Raw genomic sequence first — 25,150 nt, 5'->3', positions numbered from 1 at the left:
TTTGGTAAGTCACATCATCTTTGTTTATATTTGCAGCCAAAGCTACCAGCAACATACTGCAATTGTCTTACATATACTTAGAGATTGAATACAATATCCATCAATAGAAGTCTGAAATAATAATATCTGTATTTCAGCCATCAGAATGACTGTCAGTTTGAGTACATATTCCACAACAGAATAATACTGCACAAAACTGAGCTAGTGATATCCAATACATAGCGGATCCATGAAACAGCATTGTCTCAGAGAACCAGTGTGTTCATTGTAAATGGATATTTGAAACATAATTCAATGAATAGTTTCATTTGACATTCGCTATAATAATCTCATTGATTACTTGGCTTAGAACCGTGTGTTTATCCTTAAGTCTTAGGGAGTAACTATACTGGACTCAAGTTCTGGAGGACAGTTTTTCACATCCCTATTCAGCCAGCCTGATTTAGGTTTTCTGTGGTTTCCCTACAGTGCATAAGGTAAATGCTGGGATCATTCCTTTGGGGAGGACACGGCCAGTTTCTTCGACTAAATCGTAGCTTGTACTTCATCTCTAATGACTTAATCATTAATGGGGCATTAGACCATGATCTACTTTCTTTCTTCCTTATCCTTTAGTCATATATGTGAATTGACCATTATTTTTGTGCTGTAACCTTTTGTATGAACTTTCAGTTGCACTTGTCACATTTGAATGAAAATTATTTTTCTGATATGTAAATTAAAAGGTTGCTTTATAAGTTTTCCTTCTATCCAGGATGTCTGAGAAGCGACTTGCACGATGGTATTTTGGAGGCCTAGCTTCTGCAGGTGCAGCATGCTGTACACATCCACTGGACCTTCTAAAGGTATATTCACCAGCAGATAATGTGTATGAAAAATTTCACGACTTAGTTTACTTTGATATCCTGGAACCAAGAACAATAAACCTTAGGGACAGCAGTAAGCCTTGTAAATAAAATCTATTTCACTGCAGGACTTGGAAACTAACACATTACACATTTCCTTATCACACATGACTTTATTGACTCAGCCAAGACCAGAAGTTAGTATCACAATACTGTGACTCCAGATGCATATAATTTTAAGCCTTTTTGTCACTAATGTAACTGACAATTTTTTTCTACTTTGTGGGCATTTGATAAAAAAATAATTGTAACAGGTAGTGCGTAACAGCAATCTGCAATATGATTTGAGAGACATGTCATGAAAAATATTAAAGAACTTACAAGTTATTTAGCTTAAGAAATCACTTCCTCCTTCAGTTTTAAAATTTGACCAATGATAAAAAAAAGAAAGTAAGAAAAAGTATACTGACATTGTTTTTAAGAATGAAAATCTTTCAAAAGCTATTAATGTTATCTATTTATACTGGAAAGTGGTATTGGATTAAATGCTATCAACATCAGATGTCATTATAAAATGGCCTTGTAAGCTAAAAGCTGTTTCATGACATTTATAAATTCCTGTTAAGAATTGACAGTTTCTATTTATTTTTTATTGTTAAATATGACTTTTTACTACCAAATTGTGGTGAAACAGTTCATTAACATGATACTGCAGATTAATTTTGTAGTATAAGAATGAGACAACGGAAGAAACAAGAACTTTTGAGCTTAAAGTCAGAAGTATCAGCACTATTTCATTAAGGTAGATTTGCCTGGTTTTGTTGTCTAAGTCTTTTATGTTTTTATTCAAGTCGTAAGTACAAACAGTTCACTGAAATATACTTATTGGTGCTTTTTTATAGGTGCACTTGCAAACACAACAGGAAGGAAAACTTTCGATGGCTCGCATGGCAGTGACAATTGTCCGGAAACAAGGACTGTTTGCTTTGTACAATGGGCTTTCAGCTTCCCTTCTTAGGCAACTCACTTACTCAACAACGCGATTTGGTATTTATGAGGTAAGATGTTGATTGAATTTTTGTCCCTTTTCTTAAATATTGGGTGTTTTTGTTTTATCAGAATGTAATTCAGTATTGCGTACTGCACACCTGATGCTGAACTTTACAAAACTAATAGCAATAACCAAGTGCTGTAGTACAGAGTTTCTCCTCAGTAAAAATGTATCTTGTTGTGATTTGATGTTAATACTATGCCTTAGAGATCAACAAGCCTTGATAAATTAGCTTATTTGAATGGTTTGTGCTACATGTCTAGTTAACACAGTTTGCAGTAAGTTCAATAATGAATATTATGTAATGTACTTCCAAATAAAAGCTTCAATTCCAGCAGAAGACTGTTCTGTATTGCTTTACCCTACAACTAGGAATCATGTCAAGTCTTATACCTCAGTGTCAGTGCAATTACTGAAGGAGGATGTGAAATTTGTCCAGTCTCTGTAGCAGTATCTGCTCTGACCACCATTATTTTGTGGACAGTGAACTGTTTCTACATATTTCATGATGGAATGTAAACTCTCTGATGGTTTGTACTGCCTCTGAACTAAAAACAAAGGATGGATATAGACCCTCCTATCAGTCTTCAGATTACTCATTGTAATTAACTGTTATATATAAGCTTAGCTAAATTACGTTTACACATGACATTTGGTGAACTCGGGTTTCATGTACCAGAATGATTGCTTTTCAAGCCAGAAAAATTGAATTGCCCTCCAGAATGATGAAACACGCCTCATTGAAGTTTTCGTGTTAACCATGCCGTGCAGAATCACTTGTGAACAACTGCTATGGTTAATCAATGCCAGCAATGACAAACATACAAAACCCTGCAAGCACTGGCTTATCAATGAGAAACATGATCCTCAGTCTGATTGTAATGGAATCCTTGCTTTTCTGGTCAGATAATGTAATACTGTGGCTTGCCCAACTTGAGAGCTAATTTGTCTTGGTCCACATTAGTTAAGATGAAACTAAGTGCAGTTATGTAGTGGCTGTGCTGATCTAGCAAATGGCTACAGAAGTACACGACATCTTAGCTTTACCACCAGGCATTGAAATATATGTCTCTATCAAGCATGCACTTGTAACTTGCTTGTTGCAGCCAGAAGTTAAGCGACATGAAATGTTGCTCTACACTAAACAACTCAGTGACCAAACACCACTTCAGTTGCTTCAAATCTCCATAGCTAGCGGGCAACACAGTTAACAGAGATATTCTGCTGAATGTATGACTTCACACTTACCTACAGATGCACAGAAAATACATTTTGTGCTTGTGACATTGATGCTCTCACTCAAACTGCTGACTGAATAGTTGAGATGTATCCATCCATGGGTGTCGTAACCATCTCTGTCAGAACAGAGACTCCTCTGGAAGCACTGCAAGCGCAGGTAGCTGACCTGTATAAGCAAGTTGTTTCACACATACCTCGTGACAGTAACACTCTTCCAGCAGAAACAGGCATTCACTCACCAGGGAGAAGACCTGCTGGTATCACAAAAAGTTTGGATCTGAAGTTTATCAGTGTTGATCATCTTGTGACAAGGGAAACACCAGCTGAAATCAGTAGCAACAGTAACTGATTTCATACCAAACAGCCATTGACTGTTCATAACAAAACTACCTAGCTACAATTTCTCATTGAAAGTGATCTCTCAGTTTACTCTTCTTGTTCCCACAGTGGAAAACTGATGATAGTTACTTGTATACTGTAAATGGATCTTCCATCAAGGCTTACAACTACATCAACTTACATCTAAAGTTCAATCTTTAATGTGAATTTATGTGAAGATTCATTCTTGCTGATGGTTGCACCTGATGGAGCAGACTTTTTTTTTTTTTTTTTTACAATCTGCTCCCAGATCTTCACAATCAATGTCTGCTAGGTTCTACACCACAGTTGTCTATTCAAGAACACCTATGTCATGTCAGCCGTGCTGGAAGCAAAGGGATTGCAGTGATTCGCTGTACACTGACCTGCTTCGTAAGTTTCTTGATGTCACCTTTCCATTGCTTACTCCAGCACCAGTAAGACTCTCAGCAGTACATCATGTTGTCATCATGTGAGGACTGCCAGTCCATGCACAGTCTCATCATCTGCATCCAGAAAAAGTAAAGAGTGCAAAGCAGGAGTGTTCTTTTATGTTAGTAAAAGCAATCTGTCACCCTTCAAAAAGTAACTTAGCCTCTCCACTCCAGACAGCCCATAAGAAGAATTATGTGTGGCGTCCCTGTGGTGACTGTCATCAGCTTAATGCAAGAACAATACCTGATGGTTCTCTTGTGCCACACATTGAAAGCTTTGCTCTGCAAATTCATGGTAAGACTGTTTCCTCCACATCTGACCTCATCTGTACTCCTTTTTGTCATATGCCAATTGCACCAGAAGATATACCAAACCTTTTGTTTGCACTCCATTCAGACTCCATGAGTTTGTGTGAATTCAATTTGTTGGACTGTACAATGCTGCCCGGGCTTCCCAGCATGTCTTGGATGAAATAACTAGAGTTTTGTTATGTCTTCATTGATGTCATGTGTGTTTTGTTGTCTACTGGGGTAGAGCATCTAGCACATCTACAGCAATTACTCACTAAACTACAAGAACATGGTTTAGTGATTAAGTGACAAAAATGTGTCTTCGGAGTGATGAAAGTAAAATTCTAAGGGTACCTCATGAATGCACAAGGAATCCTGCCACCTCAAGACAGAGTTGAAGCCATTTCTCAGTTTCCCCAGCCCACTGCAATATGAGAATTATGCCACTTCTTAGGCTTGAGAAATGTTTATCAATGGTTTATGCAGAGTCATGCGTTGTTGGCAGTACCTCTCCACAAAATGCTAAAAGACTTCCCTACACCTGGAGACATGCTGCTGTGAACTGATGAAAAGAAAGTATCCTTGGTTGAAGTAAAAGCTGTTGTTTTAGAGACTGCATTGTTATCTCATCCTCTTTGTGTCACACCTCTCACAGTTGTCACGGCTTCTCTCTGCCGCTTGTTAAGACTTCTACAGTACTCGTTAGCAGCAGACACAGTGGCTGCGCCAAAGACTGAGACAGCGTGGAGTTTTACAATTATTTATTGAACTTTCTTTACAATTTCTTCCTTGTCGTCACTGCCAAGCCCTGCGGATCCCTCCGCCTGGTTGCTGCTGTGTAGATTCTTGGACAATGCGCGCAATGCGTGCCACCAGTGCTCCCCTGAAGCCAGGATGCCCTCTGGTTGAGATGAACTTGTCGCTGCTTGGCACTCCCAGTACGGGCACGCCCACAGAACCGCGTCGCCGTGAGGTCAGCTGCCGATGCCTGCTGCACCAGTGGCTGGGAAGCCGTCAGTCGCAATGTCCGCGAGGTCTCGTCATGGACGGACCACGTGCCGTGTGGCCAGCTGTGTTGTGAAGTCCGGGGGTCAGTCCCCGGCGGCCCCTGTGACCAAGACTGCGCTGCGGCCGGTCCTGCTGGAAGTTCTCGCTGTAGTTAGTCAGCCGTGATGCCGACCGGACTTGGGCTGACCTCCAGAGCTGAAGTTGGCATCTGGCGGCGAACAGACGACTCCTGCGAGCTGGAACAGACTGCTGGAATCATCACCTACAAAGATTGAACATTCGGACACGGACCACGTCTGTCCTCAGATCCGAACTGCTTCCTAATGGATTATGTCTGTTGCTGCCTGCGCTCCACTATTTTTATCCGGCAGGAGGACGTTTTTTACCCTCAGTGGTAGCTTTTTGTTATTACTCCCACAGTATATTGCAGCGTAACTTAGCATGCTGACCTCACTTCTCCTTACTCAGCACTCTCTAGGCTTCGCTTGGCGCTCGGTCTATGTGCTTCCTTGCGTCAGCTTGTTGGAAGATTGCTACTGTCAGCAAGGCTATCTGTGCTGCGCTTACTTTGCAACGCCTCAGTCGCCGGCGTGCCTGTGTTTTGCCATTCTCCACTGCGTGGAGCAACTCTTACTACATGTGGCCGCAACACTGCCTCCTCCTAAAAATTAAATTTGTCCCCGAATTTACCCTATACGTTAACTCTAGTTCTATCCTATATTATACTTCTTCCCAATATATATCCAGGTTGCCCTGGCTCATGCCCTACTGGTAATCCATTCTACAGGAATCTCATGGAGCGGTCTTGCATTAACATGCTGAATCCTCCGTTTTAATAAGACGTATGCCACACCGATAAATTCAACACAGTAATAGTACTGGTTGAAATACCAATGGTCACTATGCTATGTTGCCGCCTGGTATCGTACTCCTCCACATGCCTTAATAATTGCTGCATTGAAATTTGACCTTTCTCCAAATCTACCAGTTTATCTATCATTTGCAATAGTGTAGCGTCCAACGTGTTGTTAATATACGTCAAATTTTCTCCTGGAGCGGTGCTGAATGACGCATCTGGCCAGTACAACGTCAGATGAGTATCTGTAACCTTGGTGACTCCCGTGACTGTCGCTGGTAAGCTGAAACGATCCCCTACTATTTCACAATTTGTCCCATTGATTAGCAAACCACTGTCCCGTAATTCCATCTATGTGGTTGCTGTCCAATTCCCATTGTCATAACACGTGGCTGATAGCCTCTCTGTAGCGAATACTGAATACAACCAGTGCCTCCCATCTTGCTGTAAATGTGAGGTAGGCTTCACTATTATTCTCCGACACTCCGAAGCTTCTGCTTCTGCCCTAAATAACTGGATCTCACACGACCCCTTGCCCGTGGAAACAACCTGTGATGGACAAAGGGAAACTGACTCCATTAAACATCTACTCAACCCTATAACTCGACATAGTAGCATGAGTATCCCCCTCCTTAGAAATTAATAAAACCTGTGTCCTGAACTGTATGCCCTTCCCCATGCGCTCCCATCTGACCGGATAAGGATGCACTGTGTAACAGTGATACGGTCTCCCCACACTAGTTACTGGAAATCTAATCTCTATATATACAGGGTGTGTCAAAAAAATGTATACACACTTTGAAGCGTCATAGAAAATTTATTTCCCATTGTACAATGTTAAATTTATAGAAATGGAATGCTTAAAGTCCAGTTGGAAAAATAATCATACTTTGCAAATGTGATTAATGTTCAAACTGGTGGCCTTCAGCATCAATACATTTCTGAGTATGAGTCACCACTGATTCCGTACATCGTACCAAATTGTCCAATGAGATTTCTGCGCACACCGCCTGAATCTCATTCCAAAATGTGTCCAGGTTACGTGGTTTACATTTGTACACCTCATCTTTTACTGTGCCCCATAAGAAGAAATCCAGCAGCGTGACGTCTGGAGAGCGCGCAGGAAACTCGATCGGTCCCCTGCGTCCTATCCACTGGCCTGGTACATTGTGATCCAGGTATGCTCGTACTTCCCTATGATAGTGCAGCGGGGCGCCATCTTATTGGACACAAAACTCATCATTACCGTATAATGCACGAATGGCAGGGAATGTGGAGTCAGCAAGCATTGTTAGGTATGTTTCTCCAGTAACAGTATCTTCAAAGCAGAAAGGCCCAATGAGTCCCCTTGCAGACAACCCACACCACACATTTACACCAGGCAAATTCACAGCCTTTTCAACTGTAATGTGAGGATTATCTTCAGCCCAGTACGCACAATTGCGCCTATTGACAGTTCCATTGAGTTTGTATTGGGCTTCATCCGACCAAATTATGCTACCCATCTCCTGAACCCATTCACAAAATTCTAACCTTCGATCTGGATCGTCGTCACTTAGGTGTTGCAACAGCCTTGGAATGTACACACACAAATTGCCTTTCTTCAGAATGCATAGCACACTACTAGCACTTACATTACTCTCACATGTCGCTTGCCTTGAAGATTTTTGAGGCGAACGCTGAAACAGTTCCAAGGCCGCAGTTGTGGAATCATCACTTGTAGCTGTACGAGGTCACCCTGATCGACCTTTATGCACATCACACACTGTTCCATGAATTTTGAATTTGTCCCATAGACATGTAATTGTTAAACTTGGAGGTGGTTCTGTACCATACTCACTTCTCCACAGTCTTCGAACTTCAGCTACATTCTCAAACTTCCAGTACCACTTAATTATCTGCTTCCGCACTTCAAAGTTCAAACGCATGTCGGCCATGTTGCAGTTATTTCCTTGCTACTGCTGCCACCTGTTGAAGAAACATTACATTACTTTCTCACAGATATTTAACCTTGTAGAACGGGAAATAAATTGTCTATGACAGTTCAAAGTGTGTATACATTTTTTGACGCACCCTAGATCCGTTGTTACCTTAATCCTAGACATATGATAAAAAAGTGACAGACTCACTTCAATTATTGGCACTACATGCTCTACCCCCTCTGGAAACTCTCCCTCTGCTTGCTTCAGACTCCTTCTGAATTTTTCTGGTGACATAAACGTCACACTCACCTGCCCGTGCAATGCATGATGTACTGCCTCTTGCAATTCATCCATCCTCACTCGTGCATCACCAATGCTGTTAACCAGTTCCCACAGCAATTTAGCCATTTCCAGCTTCCTTTCCACTATATCCAATCGCTTTTGTATCTGTATCAGATCCGTATTCGATAATTTCTGTGTTTGTTCTATACATGCTCGTAACCTTGTAGCCATCCCACACACCACGCGTGTCACATTCAACAACTCTGTACCAAATCCCCGTATCTCTGTTGTGTGTATATCCTGCGTCACCTACAGAATGGAGAGAGAAGGAAAAAAACTCCCATCACTACCCCTTAATAACAATAAAATAACCCTAGTCCGTGCACAAAAATAATACACACATGATAATTACTGCTAACTACACATCCCTTGAATGCAACTTATACTTAATACCTGGTTTACTGTCTACTTCTGGAGCTTCTTTTCACTTTCTGCCAGAAGGAGAAGTAATGGTTCTCCCTTTTGGAACATATGGATTAGCTAGTAGCACCCATTGGCCTACTCTGTACTGTGGCAACTTCCTCGTTGTACCTCCCATCCGTTTTTGTCGTTCCTACGCTTTCGTGTTAGCTCGTCTAACTCTCTGCCATACTTCCTTAATGGTTTTCGCAAATTGCCTTACATGCTCGCCCTCCGCTCCCAGCCTTGGACGAAGCATGTCAAAAGGTGATGGCATCATTTGCCCATACACCACTTAATACGGTGACAATCCTGTCAACATATGTACCTTACTATTATATGCACTGGTTACGAATTGCAAGTACACATTCCAGTTGGTGTGTTGACTATTTACATAGTGACTCAACATCTTAGCGATCATGCAATGCACTCTCTCCGTTCACCCGTTTGCTTGCGGATGGAATGGACTAGTCCGTAGTTTCTTTACCTTCAGCAACTTACACAGTTGCTTCATCAGATCAGACGTGAAATTAGTACCTTGATCCAAAATTAATTACTGAGGTATCCCATACCTGAGTAAGCAAGTATTAACTAAAGCTTGTGCCACCATAACTGCTTTCTGATCTGGTAATGCGACCATGACTATATACCTAGAAAAGTGGTCAATCACTGTTAACACATACTTATTCCCTGCTGCACCCCTGTTTAATGGCCCTAATACATCAATTCCGATTTGTTGGAAAGGTCTGCTGCCTCTGGTAATCTTTGAAGCTGAATCTTTTGATGGCTCAAGTCTGCACGCTGTGCGCATGGCACACAATTCCTGACGTACTCATCCACGTCTTGATGTCGTGTCCTCCACCAAAACTTCTCCGCTATCCACCTATCCGTAGCTCTTCTCCTGCCATGTCCTGAAAGAAAATGGTCATGCACCTGTTGCAAAACTTCAGATCTTAACGCTGTTAGTACGACGATGCGCGGGCCGCATTTCGTCAACCTGCAAAGTAACCCGTCCTGTACTAGGAACTGCGGTTGCTTTCTGAACAATTGGCAGTCACTATCCATGGCTTGTGCCCTTTTCCACTCATCTTCAGTCACCCCTGTTACTTGTAATACTGCCACTTTCCTGCTCAATGTGTCAGCATTGGCATATTTCACACCTGGCTTGTGTATTACCTCATAATCGAACTCGCCGAGTTTCAGTGCCCATCTCACTAGCCTACTCACTGGGTCTTTCAGACATAATAACCATTTCAGAGCTGACTGATCCGTCACAACCTTAAATCTTCTACCATACAGATAACATAGAAAGTACCAAATCCCGTATATTACTGCTAACAATTCCTTCTCCATCCTAGAGTAATTTTGTTCCGCCTTGTTAAGTTGATGAGATGCGAATGCAATCAGATGTTCTTTGCCATCAATTTCTCGCCCAAGTACAACCCCAAGAGCGTGATTAGATGCATCACATTGTAGTATAAACTCCTTCGAAAAGTGTGGAAACTTCAAAACTGGATCTGATGTCAGTATCCGTTTCAACTCTTGAAATGCTTTCTCGCACTCTGACATCCACTGGAAGGTAACACCTTTTCTTAGCAACTTAGTAAATGGCCTCGCTATTTCTGCAAACCCCACTAAGAATTTTTGATAATAGCTCGCAAGACCAATATACAATTGCAGTTGTTTAACCGTTTGCAGAACCGGAAAATCCCGTACTGCAGAAGTGAGACAAGGATCTGTCCATACCCAGTACTGACTGATAACATGCCCGAGATAATTTACTTGTGTTTGCGCAAAATGGCATTTGTCCAAACTTAGTGTTAGCTGTGCTGCCTCCATTCTTTTAAACACCTCCTCTAACCGTTCCACATGCTGATCTATATCTCTTGAAAAAACTATAACGTCATCCAGATATACCATCCATTTTTTCGATTTCAACCCGCGAAGGATTCCATCCAACAACCTCTAAAATGTTGCTGGAACATTTTTTAGTCCAAACGGCATTCTTTTATACTCGAAGTGACCACAATGCATCGTAAATGCTGTTTTTGGCCTGTCCTCCAGACATACTTCAATCTGGTGATAACCGCTTCGAAAATCCATAGTGGAGAAAAATTTACACTGCCCTAGGTTGTCTAACATTTCTGTGATATTCAGAATCTGATATACGTTCGCCACTGTCCGTTCATTCAAATGTCTGTAATTGCAACAAAAGCAAAATTTTTTCGACCCATCCGGTGTCTTCTTCGGAACTAGGACAACGCTACTAGACCAAGGACTATTACTGTGCTGGACTATCCCATCTTCCAGTTGTTGCTCTTTTAATTGCTCTACTACTGATTGTAATTGTTTCGGTAGTCTGTATGGCTTTTGATACACCAGAGTGTGATTCCCTGCCAGAATACAATGCTGTGTTATCGGTGTAGTAGGTCATGTACCCTGTGCTTCAAACAGTGCTTTATACTTTAGTAATAATTCTTCCATACCCGAACGATCATTTCCTCTCAAATGATTTACCTTGGCACGAAGTGCAGATGTGCTGACGGTTTGCTTTACATCATAGTCTAGCTTCGAACTATTGATGTCCTCTTCATCCCTTCGACAGATCGACGTCATCCCGCCCGAAGTTATCCAAACTCACCGGAACCATAAACTGCCTGTTTATGTCCGTTACCCGTGATAAACTCCTACGAAAAAAGCAATGCTTTTCATCTAAAACCTCATTACTTGGTAGTGGCTCTACCAAGAATAACCCCTGTGGCACATCGACATCCACCGGTACCCAGATCAACTTCCCTGTACCTGTTCATACTTTGTCACATGAAATCACCTTTAATGCCCTTGTACGCAATTTAGTTGGTATCACCTTAGCTATCGGTGCACCTTGCGACTGAAACATTTGCAACAGCTGTACCCATTGAGAACAAGTTCCCATCTAGTTCGAGTGTATGTTGCGAAAGGTCAATTTTGGCGTGATGTTTAATCAGAAAGTTCAACCCAAGTATCGCTGAAAATCCCTGTCCCACAGTTGACAACACCTCCATTTGCTCCCAGAACCACATGTTCCCTATCTTAAATTTGAGTTGTGCTGTCCCTAGTGCATCTAATTTTTTATCACCTACTGCGCGCAATCTGTATCTTGGAGCCTCCAATCCTTTTTTGCCCACGAGGTCCACACTGACAACTGATACATGCGCTCCAGTATCCACTAAAACTCTTCGCCACTTATCTTTTATCCAAACCATCAAATTACAGTCCACCTCTTCGTGCACTCTCTGAGTACCTCTTTTTACTGGGAATGCCTCCTGATGGCAGGAAAACTCCCTTTTTCGTTTAATAGTTTTTTACCTGCTGTATCATTAACCTGTTTCTTGGCTTTACACTGCCGTGCCTTATGCCCTATTTTCTGACAATTGAAACACTGCGGTTCCCGACATTTTCCCTTAAAATGACCTTGCTTCCCACAATGGTAACACTCTTTGGAAGACGAAAAAAATTTCTTGTCATTGTGACTTCTAGTGGCACTATCCACTTCCTGCAAATGTGTAGTTACGCGCAATGCTGCTGCTACGTCACTTGGATTTTCCATCCGTATCCAGTGTGAAAAATCCAGCGAGACCCCTCACAAAAATGTGTCTAAAGCTCTATTCTCTGCTTCTTTCAATAGAACTTCATTTGCACTCGCATCTTGTGTTAACTCATAATGTGCGCATTAGTTCTCCTAATTCTGTCTGAAAATTCTTCTACCATTTCACTCGTTTTTTGCATCATCCCCCCCCAATTTTTCTCTAAAAAAATTTGGCACTGTTTTGTTTCCTAAAACTTTCCAATAATCCCTCAGCCAATTCTGTGAACATAGTAGCATCCTTTAACCCTTCATGGAATGCCACGTAAGTCTTTGCATCACCTACTAACCGTAACCTCACCATTTGCAAACACATTTCACCCGACCAGCCACACAGTCTAGACGTACTATGTTCATCACCAATGAAAACATTCACATTCTCTGATGTTTTACCCGAGAAGGAAGGTATCAAATTAGCTGCTGAACAATCTGCCACACTGGAAAAGACAGTACCCTTGCATTCTACACTATCGCTTCCCGAGCCTGATCGAGTATTTTGCAACAATTGTTGCTCCATCCTCTGCATGTGCTGCTTTTGCAACTTATTTTCTTCAATCAGTTTCTTAACTTGCTCTGACAATGCGACTACGGCGTCACTTGTTCTGGTTGCACATGTCTCTGGCATTTTCCGTGTGGTATACCTCACCTCACAAAAATAAAATTGTATTACCCAGAAGCAAGTTAATTCCTAACACGTCTAATGGTAAGCCATCTAGACTTACCACCTCGCCCCGTTACATGACCATGGAAGCGACACACATCCCAAGTGCTTGGTGCAAATTTATCGCAAGGAGCGATGTGACCAGTTAATCCACACACTACACATTTAGATGGTACTAAGTTAATGTGACTGTCATTCCCACGAAACTGCAATAAGTCTACAGGGCTGCTAGGCCTTTCAAATGACACTCTCACATCCCTTAATGTTACCCTCGACATGTCTAACTACACAGAAAACATAGAGAGAAGGCAGTTGCTGGACTCACCTTATTCGATGTTTCTCGGTTGCTCTGCATGGTGCCAGTCAAAGCCGTGGCGTGGGTGCGCCTGACACCACTTGTTATGGCTTCTCTCTGCCGCTTGTTACGACTTTTACAGTACTTGTTAGCAGCAGACACAGTGGCTGTGCCAAAGACTGAGACGGCGTGGAGTTTTACAATTATTTATTGAACTTTCTTTACAATTTCTCCCTCATCATCACTGCCCAGCCCTGCGAATCCCTCCGCCTGGCTGCTGCTGTGTAGATTCTCTGACAATGCGCGCATTGCGTGCCACCAGTGCTCCCCTGAAGCCAGGATGCCCTCTGGTTGAGATGAACTTGTCGCTGCTCGGCGCTCACAGTATGGGCACGCCCACAGAACCGCGTCGCCATGAGTTCAACTGCCGACGCCTGCTGCACCGGTGGCTAGGAAGCCGTCAGTCACGATGTCCGCGAGGTCCCGTCATGGACGGACCATGCACCGTGGGGCCAGCTGCCGTGATGTCCGGGCGTCAGTCCCCGGTGGTGCCTGTGACCAAAACCACACTGCGGCCAGTCCTGCTGGAAGTTCTCGCTGTAGTTAGTCAGACATGGTGCCGACCGGACTCGGACCGACCTCCAGAGCTGAAGTTGACATCTGGTGGTGAATGGATGACTCCTGTGAGCTGGAACAGACGTCTGGAATCATCACCTACAAAGATTGAACATTTGGACACGGACCACATCTGTCCTCAGATCCAAACTGCTTCCTAATGGCTTCTGTCTGTTGCTGCCTGTGGTCCACTATTTATATCTGGCAGGAGGACATTTTTTACCCTTGGTGGTAGCTTTTTGTTATTACTCCCACAGTATATTGCAGCGTAACTTAGCGTGCTGGCCTCACTTCTCCATACTCAGCACTCTCCAAGCTTCGCTCGGCACTCGGTCTGTGTGTGTGCTTGTGTCAGCTTGTTGGTAGACTGCTACTGTCAGCAAGGCTATCTGTGCCACGCTTACTTCTCAATGCCTTGGTCGCCGGCGTGCCTGTGTTTTGCCATTCTCCACTGCGTGAAGCAACGCTTACTACATGTGGCCGCAACACAGTTGTGGTAGACACATCATCAGTTGTAATTGGAGCCATTCTACAATAGTGTATGCAACACAGCTGGCAAACTAGTTTTATTCAGCAAGAAATTATCATCATCATAAGCAGATTGGTCAACATACAATTGCGAGCTCTACATAGCATATCCCCAGTCAAAAAGTTTAGGCACGTGCTTCAAAGTAGACATTTTACACTTCTCACAGACCATAAACCACTAGTATTTGGTTTCCAGCAGAAGGCAAAAAAGACATTAATCCATTAGTTTTGGCATCAGCGTGTAAGCACAGTAGACCAGCAGATGCACTATCTCATACTGACACTGTCATGAAGAAACTTGAGTTTTTAGCGCTTGCCAACACTCGGGGGGGGGAGGGGGGGGGGTGTTTGTGAGCTGAAGGCATGCCTTGAAATATTGTCAAGCTTACAGGTCTGACACATCTGAATAGCAAACTCGAACAAAGCACTGTACTGTGACGTATCAGCGCCACAAGCGTGACCATTTATTACAACACATTTTTGCAAACAAGCAATTTCATCTCTCCACAGGCTCTCCCATCTGAGAGTAAGGTTACAGTATGACTGGCAAAGAATCCATTTATTTAGTCAAACTGTGAGAAAGATTGTCAGACATTTATGTGCTAGTGCAATACTTGTCAGCACTACAAAGTAACCCAGCATGTAACTCCACCAATTTAATTCTTTGAGCATGTCCACGTTGATGTCATTGGACTTTTGCTGCTATCAGACGTTTACCAATGTTGCCTGATATCAGTTGACTGTTTCTCGCATTGATCTGAAATCTATGCTGTGAAAGATGCAAATGTAGTCATGACCGTGTTCTGTGAGTGGATCCTGCACTTCGGCATCCCTCCTTGTGTCACTATTGACCAGGGCAAACAATTCAAGGCATATCTCTTTAAAACACTCTCAGCATTGCTCATCATGAGTCATATTTTAATCTGCATCCACCACCAGTGGTATTGTGGAATGGCTTCACTGGCAATTAAAGGCCTCACTCAGATGCCATGCCAAGAGCATTGGTCTGACAGCTTACATGATGTTCCATTGAACTTCTGAAAAGCCTTCATAGAAGATCTCAATGCAGAAATGGCTGAATTAATGTATGGGCTAATATTTTGACTACTGGGAGAGTTCTTTACTGAAATATCAAACAGTGTTGTTGATGCCTCAGACTTCGCACAACATTTTTGCTCGCAGATCCACAAGGTCTGTCCTGCCACTTCAGCAGAACCTTCCATATCACGACCATCTGTTTTCAATCACTTAAAGTTATGAAAACATGTTTTATCTGACATGATGCTAAAGTTATGAAAACAGGTTTTTATCTGACACAATGCTATTTGAAAGCCTCTCCAACAATCATACAGTGATCCATTCACACCATCACAAAACATTCATAGTTGATATCAATGGCTCTTCCATTGCAGTATCCATCAACAGACTCAAACCAGCCTTCATCCCAGCTAACAATGACATGCTCTCTGCTCTAATTCCGTGAGGCCACGGGACACACCTTGTCTTTTCACCGCCACCACTCGTGTGTCCCAATGAACCTTAAGTCGCAACTTGTTTTGTGTCACATGTGCATTTCAGTCCTAAATATCATTGTCACTGGTAGGGAATGATATGGGCAGTGAATCATCTGCTATATATTTAATGCTTGCAGTGTAAGCTGTGATTCTTTGAGCTGCCTCTGAGGTAAAAGAGGTTGTATACACCTCAGGACAACTGGGAAATCTGGGAAAAACCTGGGAATTTTTTAGAATTCTGGGAATTTTTCAGAATTCTGGAAATTTTTCATTGTTTTAGTCTTGAGTTAAATTTTTTTTATTTTTGACTGGTAAGAACTGATAGTCTAACAAAGAATTTTACTGTATTTCAGTGCTTCAGAATAATATTACAGCAATAAAACATAAACGAGTGAATAAAACCAAAATTAAAAAAAAGTTGCAAAAGAAATGTGCCATTTACTACAGCAAAACACAGTGCACACACACAAGCGCCTGCCGAAAGCAAAATGTGTCAAAGGCTTTAGGACAAAGACTATGGAATACTTCATAACACCAATCCCTACTGCTTCCGATGAGTGTGACATCATAACCACAGAACAACAAGAAAAGAGAAGACATCTCCCGTATTAAAAGAGGGAAAAACATACTGACAGCAGTGCCTCTAGTGGTATGGAGATGAACTAAAAAAGGATGAACATTGCAGGCTGCATCCCTGCGTACATTGTACATTGTAGGTGTTTTTTTTTTTTTTTTTTTTACATATATGTAAATTTTCTTGTCTCAGTTTACTGTTCATGCTGTGTAATTATTTTGGCTAGCATCATAAAATAATTTAAACACAGCTATAGCACATTGCAATACAGCAGTGACAAACATATTATTCAGGAATATTTGTAGTCCAGCTTAGCTGCAACAATTTTATTTAGCTTCAGTTATTTAAACTACAAGCTTATTTCGACTTACTGTCAGGTTCAAGTGTCGCATCAAGTTCTTATGACGCACAAAACATCCTGGAGCTTTTATATGTTAATAGAAATCAATATAAGTGTGTCAGTTTACAAGCCAATGTTTAATATTTGTGTCTGACAGTCACTGCACGTATGAGGTTTTCTTGAGCGCAACTGTCAGGCACAAACATCAAGAATAGGCTTGCGAACTGACACACTTATATTGATTTCTATCTGCGTAGAAAAGCTCCAGGTCTTTTTTTGTGCGTCATAAGAACTAGTCTAAATAACTGTCTTAAGCTAAAGAAAAATTCAAGCAGCTAAATTGGACTTCAGTTATTCTTGAATAATGTCATACTTTGACATCTTACAAGCTGCGGGGGTAAATGGAGGATAATAAACTATTATCAAGAGAATAATCGGTAGTTAAAGAGGTTCAATTAAGAAATTTTTATTGCAGTGATAATTAATGAAGAATTCTAAAATTTGTTACAACTATGATTCAGGACTGTAATTTCTGAGTAATTGCCCAGGAAACTTTCACTACTGATCATTAATTTCTTAAAAAATGTTTCTTAATCTTATGATTGTAAATGCTTCAACACAAAAAAGTACCAAAAATAGGAAAGGTAGATAAAAACAGTGAAATGGAAACAAAACTTACTTTTTATTACTTAAGCACACAATAAAAATTTCACTATTGACAACTGTTTCACCCGATTCACTACTGATATTAGCACTTTCACAAGGAACACCTACCACATGTTTTGAAACACACCACTGTTTACTCTATGCCTAGTTTGTTCATAAAATCTTCTTCGAAAAAAATAGTGTTCACAAACAAAATAAGTTGCACAGTTCACATCAAGTGACAGTTCACAAACACTTTTCCACTTCAGAAGCAAATCTTGAAGTCGGTTTGGAAACCTGTAGAAATGCTTGTTGCTAACTTTCTCTGTTGAACCCACGTAATATCCAGATGAACAGCCAGGAAATTTACAGGAGTATTTCAGAGTCAATTTGTTGTGTGAGTATTCTGAAAATACATAAAATTCTTCATTAAATAATACTACTATTGACATATCAAAGTAATTTAAACAAACAAATGGAAACCACACAGCTTAATTCACTATAGAAGAGAACACATTTCATTTACAGGCTACGAGATTATTTACTGAAAATTAAATGTCTTATCTTTTGATTAATTGCAGACATTTTTTTTAGCAGGAAATCTCTTCAGTTTCATGGTGAACTTTATGAAATTTAAAGTAAAAAACCTGTTTATAATAAGATCAGCAGTATGTAAATATGAAACAAATACAAAGACGACTATATCCGTAGACTTCAGTACAGAGCAAGATGATAGAATATCAACAACCACATCTGGTCCCTTCAACCACCACAAACCAACCAATCAACCACCACCATTGGAGAGCTCTCATTGGCCAATTACAGTTTTGTTTGACCGTTAGCGCCTCTAGTGGTCTGGGAGGAACTACATGGCTGGTTGCCTCTTCTCCCATAATTTAACTTTCACCCCCGTGATCATAACTGTTTACATTAAGTTCGTTTTGAGTAACTGCCAATGGGCTCATGCACATGCGCAGTTGAGTTGTGTATGAGCAGTAACTTCCATTTCTGGCTACTTGAAGTGTGGCTGCAGCAGTAGCAAGAAACAGTCTTGCTACCCAGAAAAAATTTTCTGGCCTCACCCAAGCTGCCAGATTCATGCGTTCAATGGGCAGTCTGGGTTGTAGTGGGGAGGGGGATAGTGACCCGTGTTTATGTTTAGTGATTTTTCTGCTTAATCTTCATTTACAGTTCACATATTAAATGAAAACAAAATGAATTTCTGTGACCGGGAGCTAGCAAGTGAATTAAAATACATTCACGTAATTATGGAAGGCTAAAATATTTTATTAGTTTCTGTTTTCTGATTTGATTTTATTTCCACATTTTTGGAAGTCAAGCATTAATCACCTTGCACAACAACGAAGTTATTTTTGTCGGTTTGCTAAAAAAGTATGGCTTTTATTAATCTTTTCCACAGATTCAGTCAATTTATATGAAATCAAGTGTTTCATTCCACACTATTGGCTAGTTTCAATTGTTCATTGAAGTTCAAGTGCACATTTTCATCTTCTGGCATGTATGGCATTATGTCATACAAGGAACCAAACATGAGACAACACAGTACAGGTACTCCCAGAAAATCTGCATCCAAAAAATGCAGTGAGAAGCTTAACATCGGGTTGGAGCCTACTTCATTGTGAATCTGGACATATGAATGTGTCCTTTAAGCTGAATTATGCGTTTTAGTGTGGTATGATGTCATGTGAGATCTCTTAATGCTATATGTGTACAAACATACAGGCTTCCTATGTCATCATAGCTGCCCAAGCGCAGTAGTGCCGGTTTTCTGGCACTCTCTAGCAGCTGCTGAAATGAACCCACATCGAAGAGGTCACAGGAAAATATTGTGAATGGTTCTTTAAAAAGTGTTTTTTTCAAATGAAATTTTCTTTTACTCAAGTTGAGTATGTGCAATGAATTTCTTAAATCACAGAGCGTTTGACTCTCATTTAAAACTTAACACCTTGAGTACCAACCACTTAGAATAATTTCGAGCACAGAAGACTAGACAGTAATGTCATTGTTTAAGATTTTACTGACCCATTTGTGTGATGTATCTTAAAGTGTGAGTCATGCTAAAAAGACCAGTATTACATGTGAATGCTTATTAATCTTCAAGACCAATGTTTTGTGAAAGCTTAGCATTTCTTGTAGTTACACTATGTACATTACTTTAAACCATTAACTTTTCCTATTTGTATGTTCACTTACTTAAGTGATGCTGCTATTGGCTGACTACATCATGTGTATCATTTGAATATCTGCTCTCATTGGCTGGCAAGATCACGCAACATGAGCTTTGTTTGGCTTACAAAAGTGCATTGCAATCTTTATTACAATGCTTCAGAAATTAACTTGCTGTTTTTGGTGGAACTCAAATTTATAATTTCGTAATGCGAAAATATGTGCCATATCGTAGTATGCAGTGTACATGTTGCTGCACATCAAAGATTTTTTCAAAACGCAAAATGCGTTCCCCCTCCCCCTCCCTCTCCCCTCCCCCCCTTCCCTACTCCCCTTGCCGGGTTTTGTTTTCTAAAGTGCCGGGAAGTTTTCGCTGGATATTTTTAAAGCTCTGAGGGGAAGTACACTGTCGCTTATCATGGAAAAAGTGTATTTTCATCTTGGAAGAAGTGTATTCTCACTTGGGAAAAGTGTGTTTTTTTTAACTGGGAGATCCAAGAAAAATCTGGAATTTTTCTTTTGTTATCTATGTATACACCCTGTAAAAACAAAGGATGGGTGGATGGATATAGATGCTCTTAACAGTCTCACATTTGTGCATTGTAATTCATTGTTATGTTGTGTGCATAAATAAACTGTGTTTTTTCAGTGTCACTGTGGTCATTATTATGGATATTTCAACTTTCTGCGCCATCATTGTTTTGTTTTTGCATTTATCTGTGACTTTTCCTAGTTTACTTTCACTGTGTCTTCAAAAATTTTTGCTGAGGAGTAATATTGGCTTCCCACACACATTCCATATGTTGAAATGCAGTTCTGTGTTTTCTACTCTACTTGAGTCATTCTTCGTTTGTGTCCATATGAGTAGTGTGAGAACTTATTCCATATATTTCATACAAATCTAATTAAGCCAAACAGTGTTTTGATTGCAACACTTTTATTTCAAGCTCACTTCTCACCTTTGTTTACACTCTGTGTGTGTTATATAATTAAGTCAGAACACAAGTTCAAAAACATTGAGGCAAGTAGATTTTTAGTGATTAGCACATAGAACTGTGCACCTGTGAATTAATACCAAAAAATAGTTCACTTTTAATTGTAACTGTATATAGATCCCAACTGTGAAATTTTGAACTATTTATGAGGAATCTGCATTCCTTACTACAGACAGCAGCAAACAGCAGTTTGTGGTGATTTCGATGTAGATTTTCTAAAGGACTCTGATTGGAAAAATTATCTGGAAGCCTTACTTGGATCCTTCAATTTGATCACGGTAATTAACTTTTCAACACAGATGGATGAAGGCATCAGAATCCTAATTGATGATGTGTGTGTTTCTTTTTGTGTGTGTAGCTCAAAGCAAGAAAATAACTGTTTAGCTAGTAACAGATGCTCCCTCTGATCATGATATGTAGTTAGACAGGATAAACAACATACTGCCTTACAGCATGGATACTCCTCAATGGAAAGCATTTAAAATAATCAATGAACCCAAGAGAAATGTTTTTAAAAACAGTTTACAAGAGATGGCCTGGGTTGAAATTTATAATGAACCAAATACAGAATTTAATCTTTTTCCATGATAAATTCATACCATTATTTGAACATAGCTTTCCACATAAGCTAATCAGAAAGGACACTAAACAGCCATGTAAAAAACATGGATCACTAGAGGAATTAAAGTATCTTGTGAAAGGAAGAGGGGATTTCATCTGTTGGCAAAACAAGCAGATGTCCTGCAGTGGTTGCACACTACAAAAACTACTCAGAATTATTATGAAAGCTTATTAAAAAACCTGGGAGTGTGCACTTCATGTCAGGAATAAGCAGTTCTGACAACAGACGTACGGCTATAAATTTAGTGAAATGAGAGACAGGACAACTAGTTACGGAACAGGATAACATCACTGTTGAACTGAATGGAAGGGCTATAAATGGTGAGTCTCAGGTAGCAAATACATTTAATAATTTTTTCTTAAATATAGTAAAAAACTGTGTGCAGTTGATACTAGAAGTCCATACCGACTTTTAGGATCATCCGCATGCTGACATCAACAAGTGTATGGGCCTGAAGATGACGTTACAACATTGAAACTAGTTGCCAAAATAAAATCGACACCTTAAAAACAGCTGGAGGAGTTAGTTCATTTTTAATATAAGTTCATAAAGGCCAAATGGAGTGATGATTGCTGGTTTTTGTTTATCTTTTATCTTCTTCTGTAAGTGGAATGTGGTAGTAGCTTTAAAGAGATCTACCTTCAAAAATACCTTCTGGACATGTAGGTTTAAGTCCACATCATCTGTTTGTGGAACTGTACATATTTCTAGGAGAGTGCAGTTATCTAGATGGTGACAACCTCCACAAATGCACCAGTGACCATCTGATATTGTAACCATATGTAATGGACTGGCCCACAACGATTCAGATGGTTGAATAATGTTGTGGTTTAAGATGTACTAGAATTTTTGCTTTGCAATATACAATTTGCTTGCATCTAATCCATGGTGCTCACAGAAGACTGGATGGCAACTAGATATTGTGATGTAATGCTTAACATCAACTTTCACTTTTTGCATGGCACAGAGTTTTGTTAACTCAGGTAATCTTTTTAAAATTTGAGTAAATGTGCAAGAGATACAAATGGAATTAACTGAATTAGTTTCTTCAGTACATATTACGTTCCTTTTCAGCGTCAACTGAATGTTGTCATCAGTTAACATTTTGCTTTTGACATCAACTAGGAAATGAAAATAATGAAAAGAATAGGTACCTAAGACACCTTCTGAAGTGCCTGCAACAATAAGTGCCCATTAAAAATTACATCATAATCCAAGGTAAATGTTCAGCAATTTTGAGCCATGGGTTGGAATTTGAGAACCAGTTAACCTGTTAACTCAGGTAATCTTTTTAAAATTTGAGTAAATGTGCAAGAGATACAAATGGAATTAACTGAATTAGTTTCTTCAGTACATATTACGTTCCTTTTCAGTTTCAACTGGATGTTGTCATCAGTTAACGTTTGCTTTCCAGTTTATATTCAGCCAGTTTTATTTTGTTATTTTTGATTGTGGAAGGACAGAGGTATCCACTCCAATGTATACCAAAAACAATTTCTCTGAATTATAATCTTTGACAAATAAGCAATTTATGTAACTGCACTGTATAATCTACAGCCGATGACAATTTCTGTGACAGAATTGATTGAATATCATTAACTGATGCCATATGCTACAGTCGATTTGCCATGACAACCAATTTATCTAAAATTTCTTCAGATATAGTTGAAATGCTTTGAACATGGCCAGGAAGTGTGTCTAACTATAATGTTTTCAGAATATTGTCATACATATTTTTTCTTGCAAATTGCCCAATTGCAGATCTATGAATACCTTTCTACTTGGCACTATCCACTCTCCCAAAGCAATGTTAACAGTCTCTCTTTAGCTAAGGAATGTCTACGTGACTTAGAAAAGGCAATCAAATCCCAGATGTTTTCAACAATTTGTGGCTCCAGTTGTGCTAATAAGTAGTGGAACTTCACAGTTTGAGTTTTTAAGCTGGCAGTATGCGACTGTGCATCAGCTTGACAGAACCGAATATCTGATTTTTCAACCCAGAATGGCGGTAGTTTGACTCAGACCTTGTCCATTTCAAGTATCCTCAGAGCTGCAGCATTTTTGAAGGCATTGTCCACAGTGGTTTCTTTTTCTATTGCACCTTCTTGATCACATTGTATTCACCACTTGTGGGAGTTTATGCCATGTTTTTAGTATGAAATCTAATTAAACCAAACACCATTTTGATAGTGACACTTTCTACTTCATGACTCACTCCTCACCTTGGTTTACACTCTTTGCTCGAAAAAACTTATATAATTTGGAACTGTTTAAAATAATTTTCTTTTTAGTTACTTTTTGTATTTTATATATGTCCCCACAAATAGTATGGCTGACCAATCTTTTGCTAATTTATTTATATGATGTAAGTAAATTTGAATCGAGATGAGAATTAGTCGACAAATATTTTGAAGTCCAATATTTAACAACAGTAGTCTCACTGAGTAAAATGTCTTATTTTCAAGCCTCTGTGCCACAGATCCAACGAGGGTCAACAATTCAGTTTGTATTCAGTGAAAAGAGGAATAGCAGTTTCTGTTCAGAATGTCACATAAGGGGGAAAAGAAGAAGATACACACCATTGGATAGAAGAAAAACTTGAAAGAAAAAAGAAAGAAGTAGGTAATATCCCTCATTCTGCTGAATTTTTTTAAGTATTGCTTGGACATTAGTTGTTAAGAACTTGATGAAAAGGGGTAGGTGACCACCAACAGTTTCAAGTAATCCACTGCTCATGCTGTGGAATAGATACTTGGAAACATTTCTTGTGATTAAAATCCCATAGTGAACTAAATGCATGGTACGAAGAAATTTTAAGAAGTAGTAAATAATTTTTCTCTCATCCTCCCTATTTACTCAAAAACTGCATGGCTGACAATGAGATAGAACTAGCTAGCCACAGTGCTAGTTCTAAAATCAAATGTGTGTTCAACTTATTTATAAATAACAGGCTATCTACCTATTATTATTTAGTAACACATAACCACCATGTAACCACAAGACATTCCTATCAGAATACAATTTTTCTTTTGCCTGTAAAGTAAAAAAAATGTGCTTCCTTAAATTATTAAGTAAACAAAATAATGTACTACAGGTTACTTGAGCTGTCATATTAGATGCTTATACAAACATGGCAGATACTGTTTCATTTGCTTCTACATTTATATCCTGCAAACAATTGTTAGATGCACAGCACTGGGTACTTCCTGTTGTACCACATATTAGGGCTTCTTTCCATACCATTTGCTTTATGAAGCATGGGAAGAATGATCACTTAAATACTTCTTTTCACATTGTGATTAATCTAATCTTCTCTTCAGTGTCCCTACAATAGTAATATCTAGGGGATTATAATAAGCTTGTAGATTCATCACTTAATGCTGGGTATTGAAACTTTGTAAGTAGACTTTTGTGGGATTGTTGACGTCGATCTTCTAGTATCTGATAGTTAAGATTTTTAACAATATTATGGAAGGAAAGTTGCTACTCATCTACTCACCCTACAGCGGAGATGATGGGTAGCAGATAGGCACAACAAAAAGACTGTCACAAAGAAGCTTGTGGCAGGATCTTCATCGAAAATAGACGAGACACACACACACACACACACACACACACACACACACACACACACACACACACACACACACGATGCAGTCTCTGGCAACTGAAGCCACACTGCGAGCCGCAGCACCAGTGCAGGATGGGAGTGGCGACTGGGTGGTGGAACGGAGGAGGCTGGGGTGGGGAGGGGTTGAGTTGTAGGGTAGGGGTGGGGGTGGAAGACAGTGAGGTGCTACTTGGA

At 40.1% G+C, this 25,150-nt stretch overlaps 1 protein-coding gene across 5 annotated transcripts in view; it reads left to right on the top strand.

Moving 5' to 3' along the window:
• Positions 1-25,150, top strand: part of LOC126162129 (mitochondrial dicarboxylate carrier) — an 83,708-nt gene that overhangs the window by 16,928 nt on the left and 41,630 nt on the right. For all 5 annotated transcript variants that reach the window (XM_049918421.1, XM_049918418.1, XM_049918422.1 and 2 more), the window contains exons 2-3: positions 755-845; positions 1,748-1,903. In XM_049918421.1, the coding sequence (XP_049774378.1) occupies positions 756-845; positions 1,748-1,903 (246 nt within the window). In that variant the 5' untranslated portion in view covers position 755. The remainder of the gene's footprint in view (positions 1-754; positions 846-1,747; positions 1,904-25,150) is intronic.

Source organism: Schistocerca cancellata, chromosome 2 (genome assembly GCF_023864275.1).
Source record: "Schistocerca cancellata isolate TAMUIC-IGC-003103 chromosome 2, iqSchCanc2.1, whole genome shotgun sequence".
Taxonomy (NCBI): domain Eukaryota; kingdom Metazoa; phylum Arthropoda; class Insecta; order Orthoptera; family Acrididae; genus Schistocerca; species Schistocerca cancellata.
The sequence above is the reverse complement of the archived record's forward strand: the minus strand, read 5'-3'. Positions and strand labels throughout refer to the sequence as shown.